General features: G+C 41.0%; 3 protein-coding genes across 10 annotated transcripts; 2 read left to right on the top strand and 1 right to left on the bottom strand.

Annotated features, from left to right (window-relative positions):
* The first annotated feature begins 33 nt into the window (after window positions 1-33).
* LOC129581448 (serine/threonine-protein kinase TAO1-like) lies at window positions 34-8860 on the top strand. Of its 3 annotated transcripts, XM_055472531.1 has the most exons (16): window positions 34-579; window positions 1461-1593; window positions 3170-3375; window positions 3598-3669; window positions 3743-4105; window positions 4480-4567; window positions 4824-4917; window positions 4985-5240; window positions 5570-5737; window positions 5839-6009; window positions 6461-6724; window positions 6953-7159; window positions 7264-7503; window positions 7570-7782; window positions 8053-8235; window positions 8313-8860. In XM_055472531.1, the coding sequence occupies exons 3-16, from the start codon at window positions 3235-3237 to the stop codon at window positions 8574-8576; spliced, it is 2724 nt and encodes a 907-aa protein (XP_055328506.1). In that variant the 5' UTR covers window positions 34-579; window positions 1461-1593; window positions 3170-3234; the 3' UTR covers window positions 8577-8860. The 3 variants fall into 3 exon arrangements, with proteins under 3 accessions (XP_055328506.1, XP_055328505.1, XP_055328507.1); XM_055472530.1 differs by lacking the exon at window positions 1461-1593; XM_055472532.1 differs by lacking the exons at window positions 34-579; window positions 1461-1593 and adding an exon at window positions 2467-2958.
* Window positions 8861-8870: 10 nt separating this feature from the next.
* LOC129581446 (myotubularin-related protein 3-like) lies at window positions 8871-15768 on the bottom strand. Of its 5 annotated transcripts, XM_055472528.1 has the most exons (15): window positions 15383-15768; window positions 14549-14592; window positions 14350-14389; window positions 13727-14034; window positions 13479-13661; window positions 13190-13393; window positions 12921-13105; window positions 12316-12402; window positions 12094-12205; window positions 11707-11902; window positions 11458-11640; window positions 11227-11397; window positions 10025-11104; window positions 9619-9938; window positions 8871-9478 (listed from the first exon to the last, which is right to left on the bottom strand). In XM_055472528.1, the coding sequence occupies exons 3-15, from the start codon at window positions 14350-14352 to the stop codon at window positions 9280-9282; spliced, it is 3231 nt and encodes a 1076-aa protein (XP_055328503.1). In that variant the 5' UTR covers window positions 14353-14389; window positions 14549-14592; window positions 15383-15768; the 3' UTR covers window positions 8871-9279. The 5 variants fall into 5 exon arrangements, with proteins under 5 accessions (XP_055328503.1, XP_055328499.1, XP_055328501.1 ...); XM_055472524.1 differs by lacking the exon at window positions 14350-14389 and having other exon boundaries at window positions 14549-14590; window positions 15380-15768; XM_055472526.1 differs by lacking the exon at window positions 14350-14389 and having other exon boundaries at window positions 13190-13375; window positions 14549-14590; window positions 15380-15768.
* A 247-nt stretch (window positions 15769-16015) lies between these two features.
* Window positions 16016-19196, top strand: LOC129581453 (GTPase HRas-like). Of its 2 annotated transcripts, none has more exons than XM_055472548.1 (3): window positions 16016-16507; window positions 17441-17654; window positions 18335-19196. In XM_055472548.1, exons 2-3 carry the CDS (start codon window positions 17542-17544, stop codon window positions 18798-18800), a joined length of 579 nt encoding a protein of 192 aa, XP_055328523.1. In that variant the 5' UTR covers window positions 16016-16507; window positions 17441-17541; the 3' UTR covers window positions 18801-19196. The 2 variants fall into 2 exon arrangements, with proteins under 2 accessions (XP_055328523.1, XP_055328524.1); XM_055472549.1 differs by having other exon boundaries at window positions 16016-16516.
* Window positions 19197-19245: the final 49 nt, after the last annotated feature.

Below are 19245 nucleotides of genomic sequence, written 5' to 3'. Positions count from 1 at the left end.
CATGCATATCGTGACTCAAATCTGTAGTGTTGTGCTGTACGGGGCCTGCAGCTGCATTATTGGCTGGCGTGTTGTTACACTTTTTAGCTGTAATGAGCTCGTCTGTTTAAAATTGGTAGCGACTTTTACGTGCTTTCTGCATAGTGCATATAGTATCTATGGTTTTCATAAAAACACTCCCGTAATCCCATTAGCTGCTTATTAATCTTCAGATTTTACTGGCAAACGAAGCGGAAGGGTACTTCTGGAACCTAGACTGCGCCAATAATCTTCGTGGAAAGTTCGTTTATTTTGGAGTTTCGCGAATAGAAGTTGTGTGTTGTGGACTTACTGCCAGCTGGGGACTGGGCTATCGATTTTTTGTTATTGTTGGCTTTCGAAAGATATCTGTATTTTTGATGCGCTTAAATTTCTCGGGTGATGTCCATCTATCCTGCAAAATTCGATGTGATTTTGACGGAATAAATTTGGAATTTTCCTGATCTGGGCGAAGAGGATTTATCTGTTTTGGAATGATCTGAAATGCCCTACTGCCATGTAACGGAATCATAAGGATAACTCGAAGCATATCGACTGATCGTGAGTGAAATGACATTTACACGAATTCGTTGAGTACTTAATTTTTCGTTACTAGTATTCTTAAGTATCTTAAGCGGTAAATCCCTTAACGTACTTTTTCCTAAATGCAAAGTAGAAAATGATAATATCCCCATGTATTCTATTTCAGATCTAATTTTTCTTATATTAAGTAATCCATAATAATTAAGCGACGTGGGAAAGCTGATTCGAAGGTAATCGAATTATTAAACAGTTAAAGAGCGATAATAATAGATACAATAATACTAGAGCTTCAGTATTATTGAATTTCATGAAATTTCGGTCGCGCTTCCGATTGTGGTTAACATTACTAGTACGTACTAATAATTTTGTTATTGTTAGTCTGAATGCGCCAGGATATTTTCAGATTCAATTGGCACTTGCAGTTCGTAGTTAATATTAAATTTATTATTATTTTTTGAATCTGCTCTTTATTTGTGCAGTTTCGCTGATCGGTCTTATTCGTTACGTACTGATCACTGCACTGCATTAAATTTTTTGTGCATTATATTTACTACTGTATTTAGACAATCTGCTACCACGTTAGGGTATTTGCTGCAGAAATCGTAATAACGGTGGGTTTATTAGCGTTTATGAACCAGCTCACTTTTTATCTAAAATTGCAATCCCCACTGGTAATTGCGGCACTGGACAATAATACAGATATGCAGTATATCTGCAAAATCTGTGCTTGGAAATGGTATGAAGAAGCCTTGTAGGCGCAAATATGCATTTAATATTGGTCATGGACACACAAATCGATATCCAGAGCACAGCCAATATGTCTTGTTGAACCAGTAGATTATCAGCAGCGCTATCGGAAAACCAAGGCAATTAAGAATTCTCTTTTCGATAATTTCCAGATGCCGATAAATCAGCTATGGCTGCTGCTGTTTGAATCATGGTTGTGTTTCACATTTCTTGCGCAATGGCTGCATCTGTACTTACGAAATGCGCGTGTACACCATACATAAAAGAGGTGATTTCGCGGAGCACGTAAGTTCTGAAAATACTAGTGCAGTCTGTCTGGTTTGCGTTCATTTTGTGTTGTGAATACGATTATTGAACACGATTATTTCAAGCCACGAGATAATGGTTTTTTTTGCTGCTGTGAATAAAATGAGTATGTTATAGTTGATGGAATGAGTTGTGTATGCTCTTTAAAAATACATATCTATATTTCGATGTTGGTCGCTGAAGACTTAACAAACTATTTATTTTGTTTTTACGAGGTCAGTAGGAAAGAATTACTAATTTGCATTCGATAACTGCAAAAACTGTCACCAAGTACTTTGGTGGTAGCATTGGTACACAGATATTATTAAACACCATGCCATTAGGCATTTGCGTAGAATATATATTTCAGTTTTCTTAACAGTTTTGTTGATCTTATCGTTAGTAGTGTAGTACGTATCCGAAATGCGTGAATAAGCGTAGCAGATCTATGGGTTTCGCACTGTGTTGTCATAACTTTTACAAGATAGATCGATTTCCGATTTGCTTTGCGAATCATGTTAAGCAAGATTGAATTCGGTATTAAACGTGGGTGGGTCACGGATCGTTATCAGAGAATTCGCTGTGTGTATATAATTTTAAAGTGTAGCGAGCTGGTCCTGATCAGAGAGCCAAAATCCGGACTGGCATAGTGGCACAGAAGGAATAAATTTAAGAAAGAATAGGGTAAACTATAACTAATTGTAACTATAACTAACTAATTTAAACTATACTCAAAAAATATATGCGGAAGTAATTTATAAGTATAATATGACAAATCGCTACTGTCACAAGGGTGGAACAAAATATATGAAAAGTTGCAACGGCCACTGACTTATCCGTGTGGGGATTAAGCATCTGTTTTACACTCTTTTCTTTATTTTCCGCATTGGGTTAAATGTTACAGTTTTGCTTTTATAGAATACTTTTATCATAACCAATCAAAAATAGGTCACCGTCTGTTACTGTAGCTGCCGTTTGGCGTATGCCGCTGCTTGTTTTGTGAGTTATGTTTGTATTGACGAGATAAGGTAAATTAACACGTGAAACGATACTGTTGCGGAATTTTGATTCACCGGAATGGATCAGTGGGAAGAAGCATACACAAAACTGTTCCAGCTGCGATGATTCGATGATCGATTAGGGCTAGGTCCGTATGGATTTGTGACAGTTAACTCGTTAGCGTGAAATGCCTCTTTGAGTTGGGGACCAAATACCGCGCGCTGCACCGGAAGTACTGTGCATGGCTGGGTATTTTATCGGAGTTTGATTATGCCAGCTGTGTAATGTGTACAATACCGTTGTACGAGACCGTCTGACTACCGACGCGAGGGAGGGAATTGGATTTCGTAATGGCCATTTGCTTGTGTAAATAAACGGCGACTTTTTCTTAACAGCGGTGTTTTTTTCCGGCTTCTTTTTGTGTTAGGGCTTTCGGATTGTTGTTCGACTTATCTGCTATAGTGCTGGCTGCTTAGCATGCGGTTTTAAGGCATTTACGAACTGGATCAGCCGGTTTTGAATTCATACTGTGCGTCCAACTTGGTTTATTATATCGTCTGTTTTATGTGTTTGGCAGGAATGTGAAAGCCTGCTGGTGTGCCGCCGTGTCAGAAGGATTATTATGATTTGCACATTACGCCAATGTCAGTTATGCCCGTCGTGGCCAAGCCTGGGAATCTGAAGGATCCGGATGTTGCAAATCTTTTCTCCAAAGAGGATCCCGAGCGATTGTTTGTGGATCTCAGGGAAATCGGACATGGCAGCTTCGGGGCGGTTTATTATGTAAGCTGAGCACGTTTTAAAAGATCTTTTTGTAAATCGCTAGTTTGAACTGTTTTTTTTGGAATTCTTGACGTCTGTCTGTTGGTACAAAAAACATATGGCCGAATTCGTAGTTTTAAAGATTTTTTTACAGTACTCACGTGTCAGTGTACTCTCACTACAAAACTTACCTTTTAAATTTGTACGAGTAAAATTTATTTACAAAATTTTGTTGTTTTCCAGGCGCGAAACGCTATCACAAAAGAAGTTGTTGCCATCAAGAAGATGTCCTACGTTGGCAAGCAGGCAGCGGAAGTAATTATTTTTGTATTTTGGTATACTATTTCTGCTTTGTTTGGATCTTCGACCTTTCGGTTGGTTTTTATAGAAATGGCAGGATATTGTTAAGGAGGTGAAGTTTCTCCGCATCGTGAAACATCCCAACACCATCGAATACAAGGCCTGTTTTATCAAAGAGCACACAGCCTGGCTGGTAATGGAATACTGTTTGGGCTCTGCGGCGGATATTATTGAAGTGCATAAAAAACCCCTTCGTGAAGATGAGATTGCGGCGATCTGTCAGGGCTCACTACTGGGATTGGCTTACTTGCACTCCCTGGGAAAAATTCATCGTGATATTAAGGCTGGCAATGTTTTGCTGACGGATTACGGCGGGGTTAAACTGGCTGACTTCGGCTCGGCATCGTTCGCATGCCCTGCTAACAGCTTTGTGGGAACACCCTATTGGATGGTATGCCAATTATGGATTATTAAAAATCAGATCATGTTAGATCATTATCATTATAGACATCATCATTAGATCATTATAGACAAACTCCTAAAATTGTTTGTCTATAATTTGCTGTCATTGTGCTTATGAGGTTTGTGCGTTATAATACTCGCACCTATCCCTATGCTAAGACGTCCCTAACAATGCGCTTTCGAAGTTCTAATTCAAAATTGAAAAGCTTAATTAATCACATGGGAAATTTTGGTTACGATTTTCATTACCATTAATGTAGTCAAAATCTAAATAAAAGATCGACCGAAAATCGATTGATTTGTTCAGTTTAAATCTCCCGTTAACCGAAATTCTTGGAAATATGGTTGCTGTAATTGCAACAGGCACCGGAAGTTATTTTGGCCATGGAGGAAGGACAGTATAATGGGAAAGTGGACGTTTGGTCGATGGGTATTACGTGTATTGAACTGGGTGAGTATATATCTGAACGATTTGTCTCCTTAAATAGTCTTGTTATTTATGAAGCACCTATGTATTGCTTGGCCAGTAGCTTCGAGAGTGCTGTTAGGGCTTTGGCAATGTCGAGAAGCCGTGTTTTTGTCGGCGGAACTTATTAATAAGTTGTTTGTGGATGTTGACATTCTCTAGACGGCAATGTCTAGATTACAAGTGTCATGTTGCTCTAGTTTGACGGTTTGATTCTGTAATCAGTATGCTTCGCTTGCAGCTGAGAAGAAGCCGCCGTATTTCAACATGAACGCCATGAGTGCTCTGTACCATATTGCCCAAAACGATCCTCCTCGTCTGGCCAGCGCTGACTGGTACGCAGCAAGCTTGGTTTTGTTGATACATACAGCTGTCCAATCAAAACCGTGATGGTTTTTGTAGGTCTTCGGAATTCCGCAATTTTGTAGCCACTGCACTGACCAAAAACCCGGACGACCGACCTGACGCGCTGCAGATAATGGAGACGCCATTTATTGTCCGTACTCGCCCAGTTACGGTGTTGCGCGATTTAATACAGCGCACCAAACAAGCTGTACGCGAGCTGGACAATTTGAATTACAAGAAGATGAAAAAGCTTCTTATTCGTGAGCGCTTGCATCGGGACGACAAGGATCCAGAACATGGGCATCGTAGAGATGTGAGGATATGGCTGCATAAACGCTGCTCTGTTATTACTGTAGGAACTGCGCTTGTTAGATCGTTTTGTTTGCAATTTGTCAGTGAACTCTGGATAACAGCTACCTTTTTTGCAATTTTATGAAAACGTCATACTATGAGTTCGAGCTATAAATCAATAATCTGAGTGGTGGTAAAACGGCTCGAGAAATTTCTTAACAAAAGAAACAATATTCGACTAATTTAAGTTACCTATTATATTAAATGAATAAATAAGACAGTACTGCTTAAATTTCCATATAAATGCGATTTTCATCAATGTATTAGCATATGGTCGGTTGCTCGTTTTAGGATGGGAACGGTTTCACAAACAGTCCGTCGGACAGTCTGCATAGCATACACAGTAGTACTGTGAGTGTGCTGAGCAGCGGGGGAAGTGATGATAGCATACAGCCATCCAAATCTGGCATCAAAAATGAGAGTAACGGACGCGCAGCTTTACAAAAGTCTAATGAACGAGTATGTTTCAGAAGCGCTCTCATCATCGTCACCTGTTTATAACCGCAAGACATTTTTTGTCAAGTGGCTGTTCATGAAATGTATTTTGCTGTTCATTACAGCCGGTATCGGAAGTGGCCAGCACCGGTGACCAGAGCTCGCAGAATAATTTCTTGACGATTCGGCCAACGACCATAGTCACTAAGGAGCAGAAGGAACGGGAAAATGAACTAGTCGAGCAGATGAGCGGCTACAAAAGAATGGTTAAAGGGCATCAGAAGATTTACCAGCAGGTAGAATGAGACGATAATTTGATCCGATACATTATGATACTGAATTAAAATAATCGCATATCGCATACGTACTTACTTGAATCCTCAAACCGGTGACAAGCAGGGTTCGTTGCTAGTAAAAGTAAAAATGGCAGAAATGCGAATTACTATACTGTACTTAAAAACGGGAAAGTACGTATACTGATTTTCGTATTTGAGTTATTTACTAAATGAGTATTGTACCACAATTCGGTTCACACGTTTAATTTATGATGCGGATGGTTGTTGCCGTGTTTGATTGATCCGTTTTAACTTGTTTTCGTGGGCATAATGAGTTTGATTTATTGGTTGATTGCGATGGAGTCGACCTTTGTTTACAGTCGCCATATGATGGATGAAATTAGCAGCTAATTTAGATATAGATGCATTTCGTTAGCCTACTTAGTCATAGAAAATGTGTTGTTGTTGACAGTTCGAAACCAAGTGCAAAAATGAAATGGAAGAGCACAGAGTTCGACTGGACCGTGAATACGAAGCATTATTGCAATCGTTTGCCAAAGAACTGGAAAAACTACAGCTCAAGCAGCATCATGAGATGGAGCAGAAAGCAAAAGCGAATATTATCAATGAAAAAAAGCTGTACAAGCACATTCTACAACAGCATGATGAAGAAATGCGTACTTACCAACAGCAACATAAACGGGAATACAAGCAAAGCAAGGAAAAAGTGCGAACTGTAAGTTGTCCGCGAAATTCAGTATAAAACATTTTTTATTATTCTTTAATTTTTGGTTACTTTTAAAGTATCTGGATTGATTACCCTATCATGAATAAAGTAGTGTATGTGCGTATAAAGGTGGCAGGCTAGCAGGAAGTGGTCTCCAAATTGCGTAAAAATAGCACAAATGCATTGGTTGAATATGTGTTTGTACAATACTGTTATGTGGCTGTATAAATCGCCTAGGATCTCAATGACCAACAAATCAACACGCCGAAAAAAGAGCGTGAGGACATTGTGCGACGTCATAAAGAGTCCATTCACAGCCGGCACCAGGAAGCTGAACTGAAACTGCAGCATGACCAAAAAAGTTACCTTGATCTGGAAATGCGTAAATTCAAAAGGAGAAAGCTACTACAATACCACGCACTCGAACAAGATTTACTACAAGAGGTATGACTCCAGTTTGCTGCCTTTAAAATTGCCGCAGTAAATGGCTTGCTGTTTTTTTGCTAACAAAATTTTTTATTCTTAATAATCTCAAGCGTTCGTTTCAGGAGTTGAAGAAACGCCAAAATCAGTTGGAATTAGCCCATTCCATGTTGTTGCGACATCATGAACTCACACAGGATTTGGAATACAAACAGTTGGCGGCGCAGCATGCACTGAAGGAAGACCAGTTACGAAAACAACATCACGCTGAAGTAACACACCAAAACCAGTACAGTGAACGTTCCGAACGTGAACTGCGCAAGAAACACGCTGTCGAACAGAAACAACAACCCAAGAGTCTCAAGGTAATTTTAAGGCTGACAAAATGAAAATTTCCTCCGGCATATTTTTCATAGCGGTATTTTTTGTAGCAACGGGAACTGCAGGTTCGAAAACAGTTTTTGGAAGCCTGCAAAGTGCAGACTAGACAATATAAAGCACTAAAGGCTCAAATTCTGGAGTCCACTCCCAAAGAAAAGCAGAAAGAAACCATAAAGAGGCTCAAAGAAGAGCAGCACCGCAAACTGGCCATACTGGGTGAACAGTATGAGCAGAGTATTGCGGAAATGCTGCAGCAGTCTACGGTAAGCTGCGGAGCTCTATCAAGCTCTATTATTACTATAGTGGATTTTCAGTGAAGATGGAAATTGATTTAAGCAATGGTAAAGATATAAATTGATTAAATGAATGATAATGGAAAATTCAGACAAAGTAATGTTTTTTTAGGCGAAATATTATGTATATAATGACACAAATTGATTTTGTCAATTTTGATGGATCGAAAATATTTTTAAATTGTCCGATTACCTGTCTGTACATTACTGTTTATGCATTAAAGAAGTGGTGTCATTTAGCTCCGTCTAGACGAAGCTCAAGAGTTGGAAGCCAGGAGTCTGCGGGAGCAGCTTCACCAGGAATACGAATTGCTCTTGGCATACCAAAGCAAAGTGCGAATTCATGCGGAGAATCAGAGAAATAGCGAGAAACGCCACTTGGAAGAAGCTGTATCTTTACGAAGGGCTAGACTGGAGCAAAAGGTGGTGTAGCGCAGTTGTTTTGACCGTCTCGTAACGGTTACTGTGCTGCTTAAGGTTCTGATGACGATGTTATTCAGATGGAAGAAGAAGTTCAGCAGTTCCGTCGGGAGCGGTCTGAGCGGATTCGCCAGTTGCACAATCGTCAAGCCCTGGATTTAGAACGGTTTGATACAGAAAGTGTTCGACTGGGTTTCAATGCTCTGACACTGGCCGAACACAGTCAACTGGATGACCTGCTCCGTGAGGATGACGAGCGGAATGTCAGCGCCAGTCGGCTCAGCCTAGTCCAACTGCCACATTCATCGTCTTCGCATTTCTCGTCACGTTTCTCTTCCACGTGATACGGGACGCTAAAGACCGATATCCTTGGGGACCTTACAGAAAGTATGCACTGTGGTATTCGGGACTGTTGAGCGGTTTTGCTGTTCAACTGGAATATGTTTTAGTCATTGTTTGGCCGTTTGTGCATGTTTGTGTTTTTATTGGCGATTAGAATGTCAGGCATCTCGGTTGCTTTCTGCTGGTGCTAAGCAGCGGAATGTTTCTTTGGGTTTTATGCTTTTTTTATCAGTGAACGCATGGGTGTATTTAATTGATTGAGGTATAAACGAAGAGGAATTTAAAAGTGACTGCCGCAGATTGAACAGCTTTATTCCCGGAAGCAAGAAAAACCTCACTACCATTACAGCAATCGGCGAAAGCACCGCGCACATTATCAATCTGTTCTTGATTATCACAACTGCAATTTCTCCACGAACTCTGACCGTGCCTACGGCCGATCATTCGCACTCAATAAAATTCTTTAAAACACCAAGTCCCAAAAGAAGCGCTTGATTAAAATACAGATTCAATTTCTATACCCGAAAAAACGAAAGCCAAGAAAAATAAACAAAGACAACCAACACGGTACCACGCCGCGTACCATCCCCGCTCTGTGTCTCTCTACCACTGTGGCACTGTCCAACCAACGCCGATCAATGGTCGAAGGTCGCGCTACCCATCTATCTTTCCATCGGCTTCTGTCCCTCGACCAACAATCACCGTTCAGGCTTGTGTGGCCTGAGCGTTATTTGCCACATGTCGCCTATTGAGAGCTAATTTTGTACCATTATGAAGCCCATTATTTTGTCGGTGCAATTCCACATAACAAGCCCGACACACCCTGACCGGGCAATAGATTTTATCTTGAGGTAGAGGAATCTGATAATCGGAACAGTTACTGCAGAACACCAATCCGCATTTCCTACAAAGCAGAACTTCATTAAACAAAACTTCCAATAGCTATGACATTATACGTACACCTATTACTACGAACGGCATCGGCTCCATAATACTTTGGCGAAAATTAGCTACCGGATATACGGTCAAGGCGAAATGTTTTACCTGCAATGATGCTTTCGTTTACCCAACCAGAAACGTGTCCCGCAGTTGGTACAATTGGTCACACACTGGTCTGGGACCCATGGGGTTACGAGGGCTTCCCGATCGTCAATATTATCCCAGCTCACGTCAGATCCATATGAAGTACCATAATCAATAGTATCCGAACATTTTTTCGGGATATCAATACAGTTCAGCCCGTCTTCGGAGCAGGAATCACGCCGGGTGTGAGAGGACGGCCCATGTCCATTGTTTAAACCGTTCCGGTGTCGCAGCTGAGCTTTAAGGGCTGCCACTTCGTGCCGTAGTGAGTCGACCTCTTTCTGCAGATACCACAAAACAGATATACTAAAAGCCTACGATGTCGGCAATATCTCGAAAATCTCAGCAAAGCTGCCAACAAACAAACCTGATATTTATTACGCATCTTCCTCAGCTGTATCTGCGATTCATCGTGGAAAATTGCCAGTCCATCCGGCCCCAGTTGTTTCCTAACCGTAGCCAGATTATGCTCATGGAACGAATCATTCATATCACTGTGAACGCTATCTGTGCTCGACGCGGAGGGCAAATGGCGGGATGTCCGTCTGGGTCGTGTCGGTGAGCTAACTGGCGACGAATGATGATTCACTTCCACATATTTCAAACTAGGCGTCGGCGTGATGCACGGCGAACAGAAGCTCCTGGCCTCTGATTTTAGAGGAATACTCGTCCCTGGTAATGCGCTCGCATCGGAGAAAATGGCTGAAGCCATAAGTGATTCGCTAATTGATTTCGCACCGGCTGATGCAAAGCGCATGAAACTATCGCGCGACAGGTCTTCCTCGCGCACCATCACATCACCGTCACTCTGATTGATCACACCGAGCTTGACCTGACCGGGCTCATCTTCAGCAGACTCTTCGGCTTCGGTATGAATGTCCTGACTGGAAGGGAAGCGCTCCAACAGCAGCGTATGATTATCTTCATCGCCGGTTATGGTGTCGGTCGATCGATCCATTGTGCCGTCGGATATCGTCTTACTAGTCTCCAAAGACCGCGCAATCGGAAGGTTCGGTGTCGACTGAGAAACGTTGGGACTTCCATCGTCTTCATCCTCTGTATCGTTCGTTCCCAGTAGTAGATCGTCATTGGGTAGTGAAATGCTTTGACGTAACGGCGAAACGACAGGGTTGTTGGATGGAACAGATGGGGTAATCGTGGCCACTGGCCCATCCGCCACGGGTTCCGTCGGAAGACAATTGGAAGCAATTTGATTGAGACTGGATGTCCTGTGAATATTCGCTTCAGTGCTGACAACGGGCTGAACCGCATTTATCAAGTCTGAAACAGAACGGGTTCGCGGCAGGTTAGGATTGCCAATTTTAGGGTCGTTCCCAATGCAGATGACCTCCGGGGGATGGACGTTGGCTGACAGAGGGTTGAATTCCGTGGCGTATAAGTTCAACCAGCATTTCAATTTCCGCACATTGTAATCAGGTCGTAAGACCTATAAATTAAATGCTGAATAAAGCACAATACGAACCATGCGAAATCCAAGCAAAAAATTTATTGCACAGAAGCTGCATATCGACTATTAAAAGCTTTCCCGATAACAGATAGACATCTCACCAAATCGCGTCTGGCATAGAGCAAATTACTGAAGGACTCATCGGCTTCCTGTTGTAGGTAATTCCACAGAGAATAGGTCCTATCATTCACACTGTTTTTCTCCCGCTCCCGAGCAGTATTACAAAGGAATGTCCCAAAGAAACAAGAATACACATGATGTGCCAGATGAATCTACAAAATTTAACATAGCACCATGTAAAAAATGAAAACTCGCTTTCTTCTTCAACGCACTAAATAAACTTCGTTAAACTCAAATTCCACGGGGTACTGATGCAGCAACTGAAAGACACAGTCCAACCACTGCAGAAAGATGGGGCACCGCTCTGTTTCATCTGTACAAAATCCATGACCAGAGCGATCGGCAAACTTATGCCCAAACTCCAACCACTGCCATTCAATTAGCGTTTGGAATCCCTGCAAAAGATCCATTTTAACCCAATATAACTACAGTCTACAGCCTTAGCATCTCAATTCTAGTACTTTGATTGTCCGATAATGGGAATCCAACATCAGCATGGCCAGTGCAACAATCTGCGTTGTGCGGTCCCAACCATCTGAGCAATGCACGAGAACTGGTCGCCGTTCCACATCCACAGCACTGATCACATGGCAGGTTGTGCGCATAATGGCTGAGATGTGATGCAGCCATAGAGTTTTATCCAAAGCCGACATCCAGCTACAAAGTCACAATAGGTTGTCATCTCAATAATTTTCGCCGATTCAAAGATTCCAGTGGAAGCTTCAGACCAATCTTAAATAACGTCGAACAAGAAAAAATCAATACGTTATACGGTACGTTCCTTATCACTAGGTTCTGTTATTTATTGTTTATAAGCTTGCAATTAGTCCCGGTATAAATGGACTTACTCTGGTCGGTCCGCAGGCGATGTGCACAACTGCCGCAACTGGACAAAACTCTTTCGTACAGTATGAATATTTGCCATACTCATAAACTGGATCTCGCAGTTAGGGTAGTATTCTGTAACCAAAATCTTTTTCATAATGCTGAACTTTCATAATGCTGATCAAGACAACGACCAGCATTTATTTTACAGTAAAGACATCATACAGCACGATTAGAGCACATACCAGCGTATTCACTGCCGCCTCCTTTTGCACGATTAGCGACCGCAGCGGCGTATGACCTGGCATCCAAAATCAGCAGTTTTGGAACATCTGCATAAAAATTCGTTTAAAAACACCGTAATAGCATAAAAAATTTTGTTAGACTAAAATTATTAAAGCTCTTGTACAGCGTGACCGCAAGAACTGAGGTCAGTATGCGTCAGACTTTCATTAGCGCATACGAGTATGAGTAGCGTTTTCTGTTTCCATTTTCATTTCCGGCTACACTAAACTCCATATAGAGCGAGAAACACCAGACATCTTCGTGACTGGCCTCAAAACCTAATCGATAACTCTTGCGAAATCAGTGTTTCAGTCCCTAATCTACACCAGCAGAATCGATCGATGTTCTCCAGACAACAATGTGGGATGCAACAACCCAAGGCCTGTTCAAATCGAGCTTACTCGACACCGGCAAAACATTGACGCATGAGATCCACTAAGAGTGAGCCAACACTATTGCTTCGGTTTAGATGATCATGAATGCGTTAGCTCTCCGTAAAAGACTGTGGCAGGTTTGCAGACAAACGAAAAAAATCACAGCAAAATCCCGCAATCTTCCGACCTACCTGGAGCGCTGGAATCACCATTGGGCACGTGTCCATTAGCAATATTCTGTGGTACAGTATTCCGATCATAAAAGCAGGCAGTAGTAATTGCCTGAAGAAAATTCTCATCCTGCGAACACCGCCACCCAAAGAAGCCCAACTCAGGTTGACTACTACGCGCGATAACGCTGCCGTTCTCTTTATGTCTAAAACAGAAATATTGTGCATACAATCCAGGTAATTGCGTAAAGTTCAATCCATGAAATACAGGCTTAATAGGGTATGCTTACCTCCATATTATCGACGGAAAGCGCCGGGAACTGCGGAATTCCGCGATGCGTACAAGATCGGTATCGCTTATGCAATTGGGAACAATGTGCAATCGCGGATAGGTTGGAGAGACCTCATATTTGACGTTAATCTCTGATATTCGCCATGTTGATTCTAGATCGAATTTCATCCGCGCGGCTTCACGACTGAGATCAAAAGCGTACCTAACAGGTAGAACATGAGGAAAAATGATCTATAATTGTAATCGGAACAATTATGTATATTTCCCAAGGCAACGCAAAACTGTACCCAGCGGCAGCTAGCGAATTAAAACATCGGCCTTCTGCGTTCTTTCCCAGACCGCTTCGTTCTTCCGCTTTCCACGCATAGAATGCAAAGGCAAACAAATCCTCCAATTTTTTTGGCATCATAACAGCGTTTAAAATGCGCTTCTGCCACTCAAATGTTCGCTCTGGGCTCGGGAAAGTGCACCTGACATGCAATTCAAATTTATCCAACAGTCTGCGAATCTCACCAGTCACAAGTTCCAATCTTACCGAACAGTAGTACCATTTTTACAGGTCAACACGATGGAATTGGTGTAATTCTGGATATCAGCTTGTTCAATCATTCGCACCGGAAGATTAACGTAGCTCTGCGGATACTGAATGAAAATCCTGTAATTTGACAGTGCCACAATCCCATTTTCTGCCGTTCGTCCCAGAAATTCGATAGCTTCTCCACTGATCAGGGGAAAAGGAAACGTCAGATCCGCTTCATCTGTAATGCAGGCCTTTTTGGGGAAGTAGTCGCTGGCGTTCAGCAGCAAACCGTGGGAATCCAAATCACTGGAATTCGAATCCACCTGCACGTGATCAAAACAACATGATGTCAGTGCGAAGGCAGATTCGGAAGCGATAGGGCTGCATTATATGACCGCTGATTACGCCACCTTGACTAACAGCTTGTTTGCAAAATTATCAATATTTATCAGGTCAAAGGAAACATCTAATCTCCGATGCGTGTGCAAAATGGCTCAATACTAAACCATTAAACCATTATTAATTACCATATTCTAAACAAAGACATTTGAGCAATTACAACTCAACAACTTATGGTAATTATTAATTAAATAACTCAGTTATAACTGGCATCGCTTTCAGAATTTTTAATGTAGTACCATAATGACAGGTAGATCAGCAAATGTGGCCAAATGAACACTACACAGACAAATAAACACGATAAACCAACAGCCAAAAGGATCTTTCCAAACAGGCGCGATGTTAGTGCTATTGCAGCTATTCCCAAAATTTCATCCAAAGTAAATAGGTTCATTTGGAATAAAACAGTGATGGTCTAGCACCACTTTGTCTACGTACCCGGTTCCCGGGAGACAGCATCATTCAAATCCTGAATGTGATCTAAAAATACAGTGATCCATGTAAGAAATACAACAAAATCTCGTCGCCCCTGCTGTACAAATGGGGCGGCGGGGTGCACGTCCGCCACCCTCAAACAAGCTGCCACGATTCTGTGCATGCGAAAACCATCTTTTTGGTACTTATCTACAGAGCTGATCATCTTAGCAACAGTAAATAATCCACACTTCTAATAAGAGCACGAATCTTAAAGCATAACTGTACTGCTAGCCATACGCGGAAACTAAAAAGATAAGCAGCTTTATTACTAAAAAAACTCAGATGCAAAGAAAAAACATCGCTACACAGTAAACCAAACCGTCCAGGAGTCAGATTAACCTATTAGCTTAACCTAACATATTTCTAAATCTTTCCTAAAATTTTGCATGACTGTTTCACAATTATTGCGAAATAAAACCATCCACACACACGCCAAACTAAAGGCATAACCGCCATAACGTCGAACAAATAAGTATTATATTTTCCTATTATGTAGTAAACTATGTACAGAGAAGTCTCAGAACCAAGACTAAAGTGCACCTGATACGAATTAAATTCTGTCAATGAAGTGTAAACAACCTCAACCAAATACAAGAAGACAAATTGCTGATTTAATAAATGTTCACTACAAACCGATTAATATAATGTAGTAATGTAAGTAGATAAATCATAATTAAAAATTTTAGTAATTATATAATAGCTAACACTAACTGACTAACAGCACAAAAAATGATTAAACAGTGAAAACAAATGGAAATGAATTCGTTCTAACCAGATGACTGGACTCCATACCCTTTTGAAAATGATATAATTATTTTATCATCCAATGTTGCTGTTTTAATAAATCAGCAGACGAAACGACGGGGGAAAACTGATTTTCAATGAAATACTGTCTATTGCATCACACTGATCAAGGCAGGCATTCCAGTGATTCCACCATTTTTTCTGGATGGGGCACAAAATCAAAACAATGAACGGTTACACCGTTATGCTCAAAGACGCGGACTATACCAACAATACAGCACCAAAAGTTCATAACAAAAGAATGATGGGGACCACATTTAATTAACATTTCGCGAGTTCCACTCCAAAAACCAGAATAGAGTCAAATTTAGTCGAGACAGACAAGGATGTGCCGTTATTTTATCACTGCATTTCTCTTCGATCAAGAGACCGAATTTCAAAGCTCCTAGTGCTGCGTGGGGTGAAACCAGTGTTCAAACCACACACACTGATTAACATGTGCTAGCTTGCAGGCGGTACACAGAACCGACGGCCGACCAGCTGTTTAAAGTGTTTTAATATGCCCAAAATTTTCAGTTGCGCTGCTGGGTCGGGTTAACCGACGGTCGGTGCGCTACCACGTTGCTGATATTAAATTTTGTCCTTAGTCGGCCGCCGTTTGTACGGAGTGTGTGCTACGGCTCGCTGTCTGGCTCCGTCTGGGTTATTTCAAAACACACGAATGTTTGATTTCCAGACAACGTGGTATGCAATTTGTGATGGTAGTTTTTAGGGTGTTTGTTGTTTGAAAACTATTCAATGCCCTGTTACGTACGTTTTCTCTTTTTATATATTTAGAATTAAGTGGCTCATTTTTGCTGAAGATTCGGTTAAATTTGCTTTTATGTATACGACGACTTCTACACTGCAACCACTCTGCGTACGTACGTGTGTAATTCTTCCTTGATTTGGGTTGTTGCATTAAATCACTCGCACCTTTGAAGTCGTGTTGCATCTTTGCGATTCGTTTAAGTGGATTATCAGGAGTGCACAACACACCGGTTCGGCAGACACTGAATCTTCTAATTTCCCGGTATAATTTGGAAGCGGCGCGGAAGTTGAGTCGGCCGACCTGCTGTCTCTCTCCCGAATCTGGTGATTCCCGATTCCCCACTTCATGCTTGGCAGTGCTAACTTGTAAGTTTGGTAAGACGTTCTACAGACTGTGCTCACGGGCTTCTTTTGCTGAGTACAATGAACTTAATTACTGTGTCTGCAAAACTGCAGCGGTTATTGGACGGTTGTCCACTAATGTCCACTGCATAGTGCATACCCTTATCTTAAGACACCTCTGAGGTTGCAAGTGTTACTATTAACTACTGTGAAAGTTCAAACGAAAATCCTTCGTTGGTAGTTTTGGTTGATAGTCGCTGTTACGGAAATTCATGCTAGTTAACCAAGTTGAATAAACTAGTGTTGGGTAGTAAAAGTCCTTGCCAATATACTTATTTTTACTATCTGCTTTTGGAAGTCTACTTATTTTTACTTACTATTTAAAATTTCTCGGGACTTTTACTTACTTTTACTTACTATTTCAATTTTTCCAAGGACATTTACTTACTAAATTAAAGTAAATTTACTAAATAAATGTAATTAGGACTGAAAGTGTCGAACTGCGTTAGTTTCAAAGCGCTGAAAAGTACTGAAAACGGCGCAGAAAATTTTCTTATGCATTAATAGAGCTATACAGCGATGCAGGCGCATACTGAAAAGTAAATACTGCTGCTTTTTAGGGCGGTAGGCTGTCAGCCAACTACTGCGCACACTCACTTTACCTGCGAGAGGCGGCGGCTAACACGCCAATTTTACATAACGCTTGATAAAACGAATTAGTAAATAATTTAGTAAATGATTTTTATTTAGTCAACGCTAAACCTTAATATTTACTTACTTTTTACTATTCCGGCAGCACATTTACTTACTTTTACTTATTTTGTTTCCAAAACCTTACTATTTACTAGACTTTTAATATTAGGCGGACTTTTACTAAGTAAATGGCCGTTATTTAATTTTATTTAGTAGCACAACACTAGAATAAACGGTTATTTAAGTCGTGACTTGTTACTGCAGCTAGCCAGGGATGATGCTGGCATGATCTAGCACAAGTTGGTGTTTTGGGCGCGATGGTGACATTTCGCCGTTCTCGATACTCAGCCGCATTGCTCTGAGCCATGCCTTCAGATTTGCCTAAAATGACCGAATACAAATTAGTTGTCGTTGGTGCTGGCGGTGTGGGAAAAAGTGCCTTGACGATTCAGCTCATCCAGAACCATTTTGTGGAAGAGTAAGTTTTTAATGGGTATTAATTAAGTTTTGCCTGAATACGTGATATTTGATAAAGTCGATATTTCGTACTCGTACTGAATATTTTATTTCTGTAGATATACTTATTATACCTGTAGATATACTTATTATACGTATTATACTTATTATACTTACTATACTTATTATTTCTGTAGATAAACTTATTATACCGTGTGCCAAATTGATTCTGCAAAACGAAATCATGATGTTGCAACGAATGACGGCCTTTGCTTAGATTTTTAACACATGCTTTAACTATAAATATTGTTTTATTTCTGCGCAGTTTTGATCTTCTGTTCCTTTTCGGTACTAATTACTAACTATCAGTAAGTCTTTTGTCATTATTTTTATCGATTGTTAAAATAACGACCATAAGGAATCGGTAGTGACCGCATAATGTTTAAGTTTTCAGCAGCCTAAAATCAAAAGTTTCAGCTTCCAGAGTGTAATTGTTATACTTACTGTGGGCATAATTAATTTTTTTTAACATGAGTAATTAGTAAATTATATAACGTTTGATGTGTGAGAAAGGTTTATATGCAAACATAATCTTATTTGACTGTTTATCTGTATTCGTTTTAACAAATCTGGCGTTTGTATATAAAACAATGGTACATCGTTTTTCTGCTCCTGTTATTGTGTTTAAATTCTTTTATGTAGATATGATCCTACTATCGAGGATTCCTACCGGAAACAAGTGGTGATTGACTCGGAGACGTGTATTCTGGATATTCTCGACACTGCTGGTCAGGAGGAATATACTGCAATGCGCGATCAGTATATGCGCGTCGGACAGGGATTTCTGCTGGTTTTTGCCGTCAATAATCCGAAAAGTTTCTCGGATATTGATCGGTACCGCGAAGAGATTCGCCGATTAAAAGATTCTGATCACATTCCGATGGTGCTTGTTGGTAATAAGTGCGATCTTCCAGCTCGTGTCATTGATACGGCACGAGCGCAGCACTTAGCCGATGGGTATGGTATCCCGTTTGTGGAAACGTCGGCCAAGACCCGGTTGGGTGTAGATGAGGCATTCCATACACTTGTGCGGGAAATTCGCCGGGATTTAAGTCGACGGGAAGTGCCCGGCAAGAGAAAGAAGGAAAAGCATTGCCAAATTTTGTAGTAGCTCATTGCCGTGTGTCGGTCCAAATGCCAGGTGGTCAGATTGTGACATCTCCCGCGCGTGCTAAATTTCCCGCATTTTGCAGCTGTTTTAATGGTGATTTCTCGGTGTTGTCAGAGGTTTACTTAATCTCCATTATTTTATCTTATGTTTTGACTGTTAGTGGCTAGTGAATTTATGTGCCTCTTTGGTGGTTTTATTTGGCAGCTTCTTGCTGGAACGCTGATGTTTTAAATGTATGGTATTTCATCCAAAATGCAGAAAAGGTTATATGGGTGAATTTTTGGTGTGCATAATACTGTTGTTAATCGCGGATTCGCGGTGTAATGGATGGACGTATGTACTACTGATAAGTTATAAGTAAAGAAGCCTTTCAGAAGTTATTAATAAAAATGTTCCGCTCGTACTTTAAAATTCAAAGGCCGCTTATGTTCGAAATCATCGT

This window comes from Paramacrobiotus metropolitanus, unplaced genomic scaffold (assembly GCF_019649055.1).
Source record: "Paramacrobiotus metropolitanus isolate TYO unplaced genomic scaffold, Prichtersi_v1.0 Parri_scaffold0000005, whole genome shotgun sequence".
NCBI lineage: Eukaryota > Metazoa > Tardigrada > Eutardigrada > Parachela > Macrobiotidae > Paramacrobiotus > Paramacrobiotus metropolitanus.
Note: the sequence above shows the minus strand (reverse complement) of the source record. Positions and strands in the feature narration are given on the sequence as shown.

What these genes read in the sequence shown, in the direction of transcription:
- LOC129581448 (XM_055472530.1), top strand. Translation starts at nt 3,235, where the DNA reads ATGTCAGTTATGCCCGTCGTGGCCAAGCCTGGGAATCTGAAGGATCCG. An exon ending in AACAACCCAAGAGTCTCAAG is followed by an intron (nt 7,504 to 7,569) that starts GTAATTTTAAGG and finishes TATTTTTTGTAG; the next exon opens with CAACGGGAACTGCAGGTTCG. An exon ending in AAATGCTGCAGCAGTCTACG is followed by an intron (nt 7,783 to 8,052) that starts GTAAGCTGCGGA and finishes GGTGTCATTTAG; the next exon opens with CTCCGTCTAGACGAAGCTCA.
- LOC129581446 (XM_055472524.1), bottom strand. Translation starts at nt 14,572, where the DNA reads ATGATGCTGTCTCCCGGGAACCGG. An exon ending in TGCTGTCTCCCGGGAACCGG is followed by an intron (nt 14,035 to 14,548) that starts GTACGTAGACAA and finishes GATCACGTGCAG; the next exon opens with GTGGATTCGAATTCCAGTGA. An exon ending in AATTCGCTAGCTGCCGCTGG is followed by an intron (nt 13,394 to 13,478) that starts GTACAGTTTTGC and finishes TCTACCTGTTAG; the next exon opens with GTACGCTTTTGATCTCAGTC.
- LOC129581453 (XM_055472548.1), top strand. Translation starts at nt 17,542, where the DNA reads ATGCCTTCAGATTTGCCTAAAATGACCGAATACAAATTAGTTGTCGTT. An exon ending in CAGAACCATTTTGTGGAAGA is followed by an intron (nt 17,655 to 18,334) that starts GTAAGTTTTTAA and finishes TCTTTTATGTAG; the next exon opens with ATATGATCCTACTATCGAGG.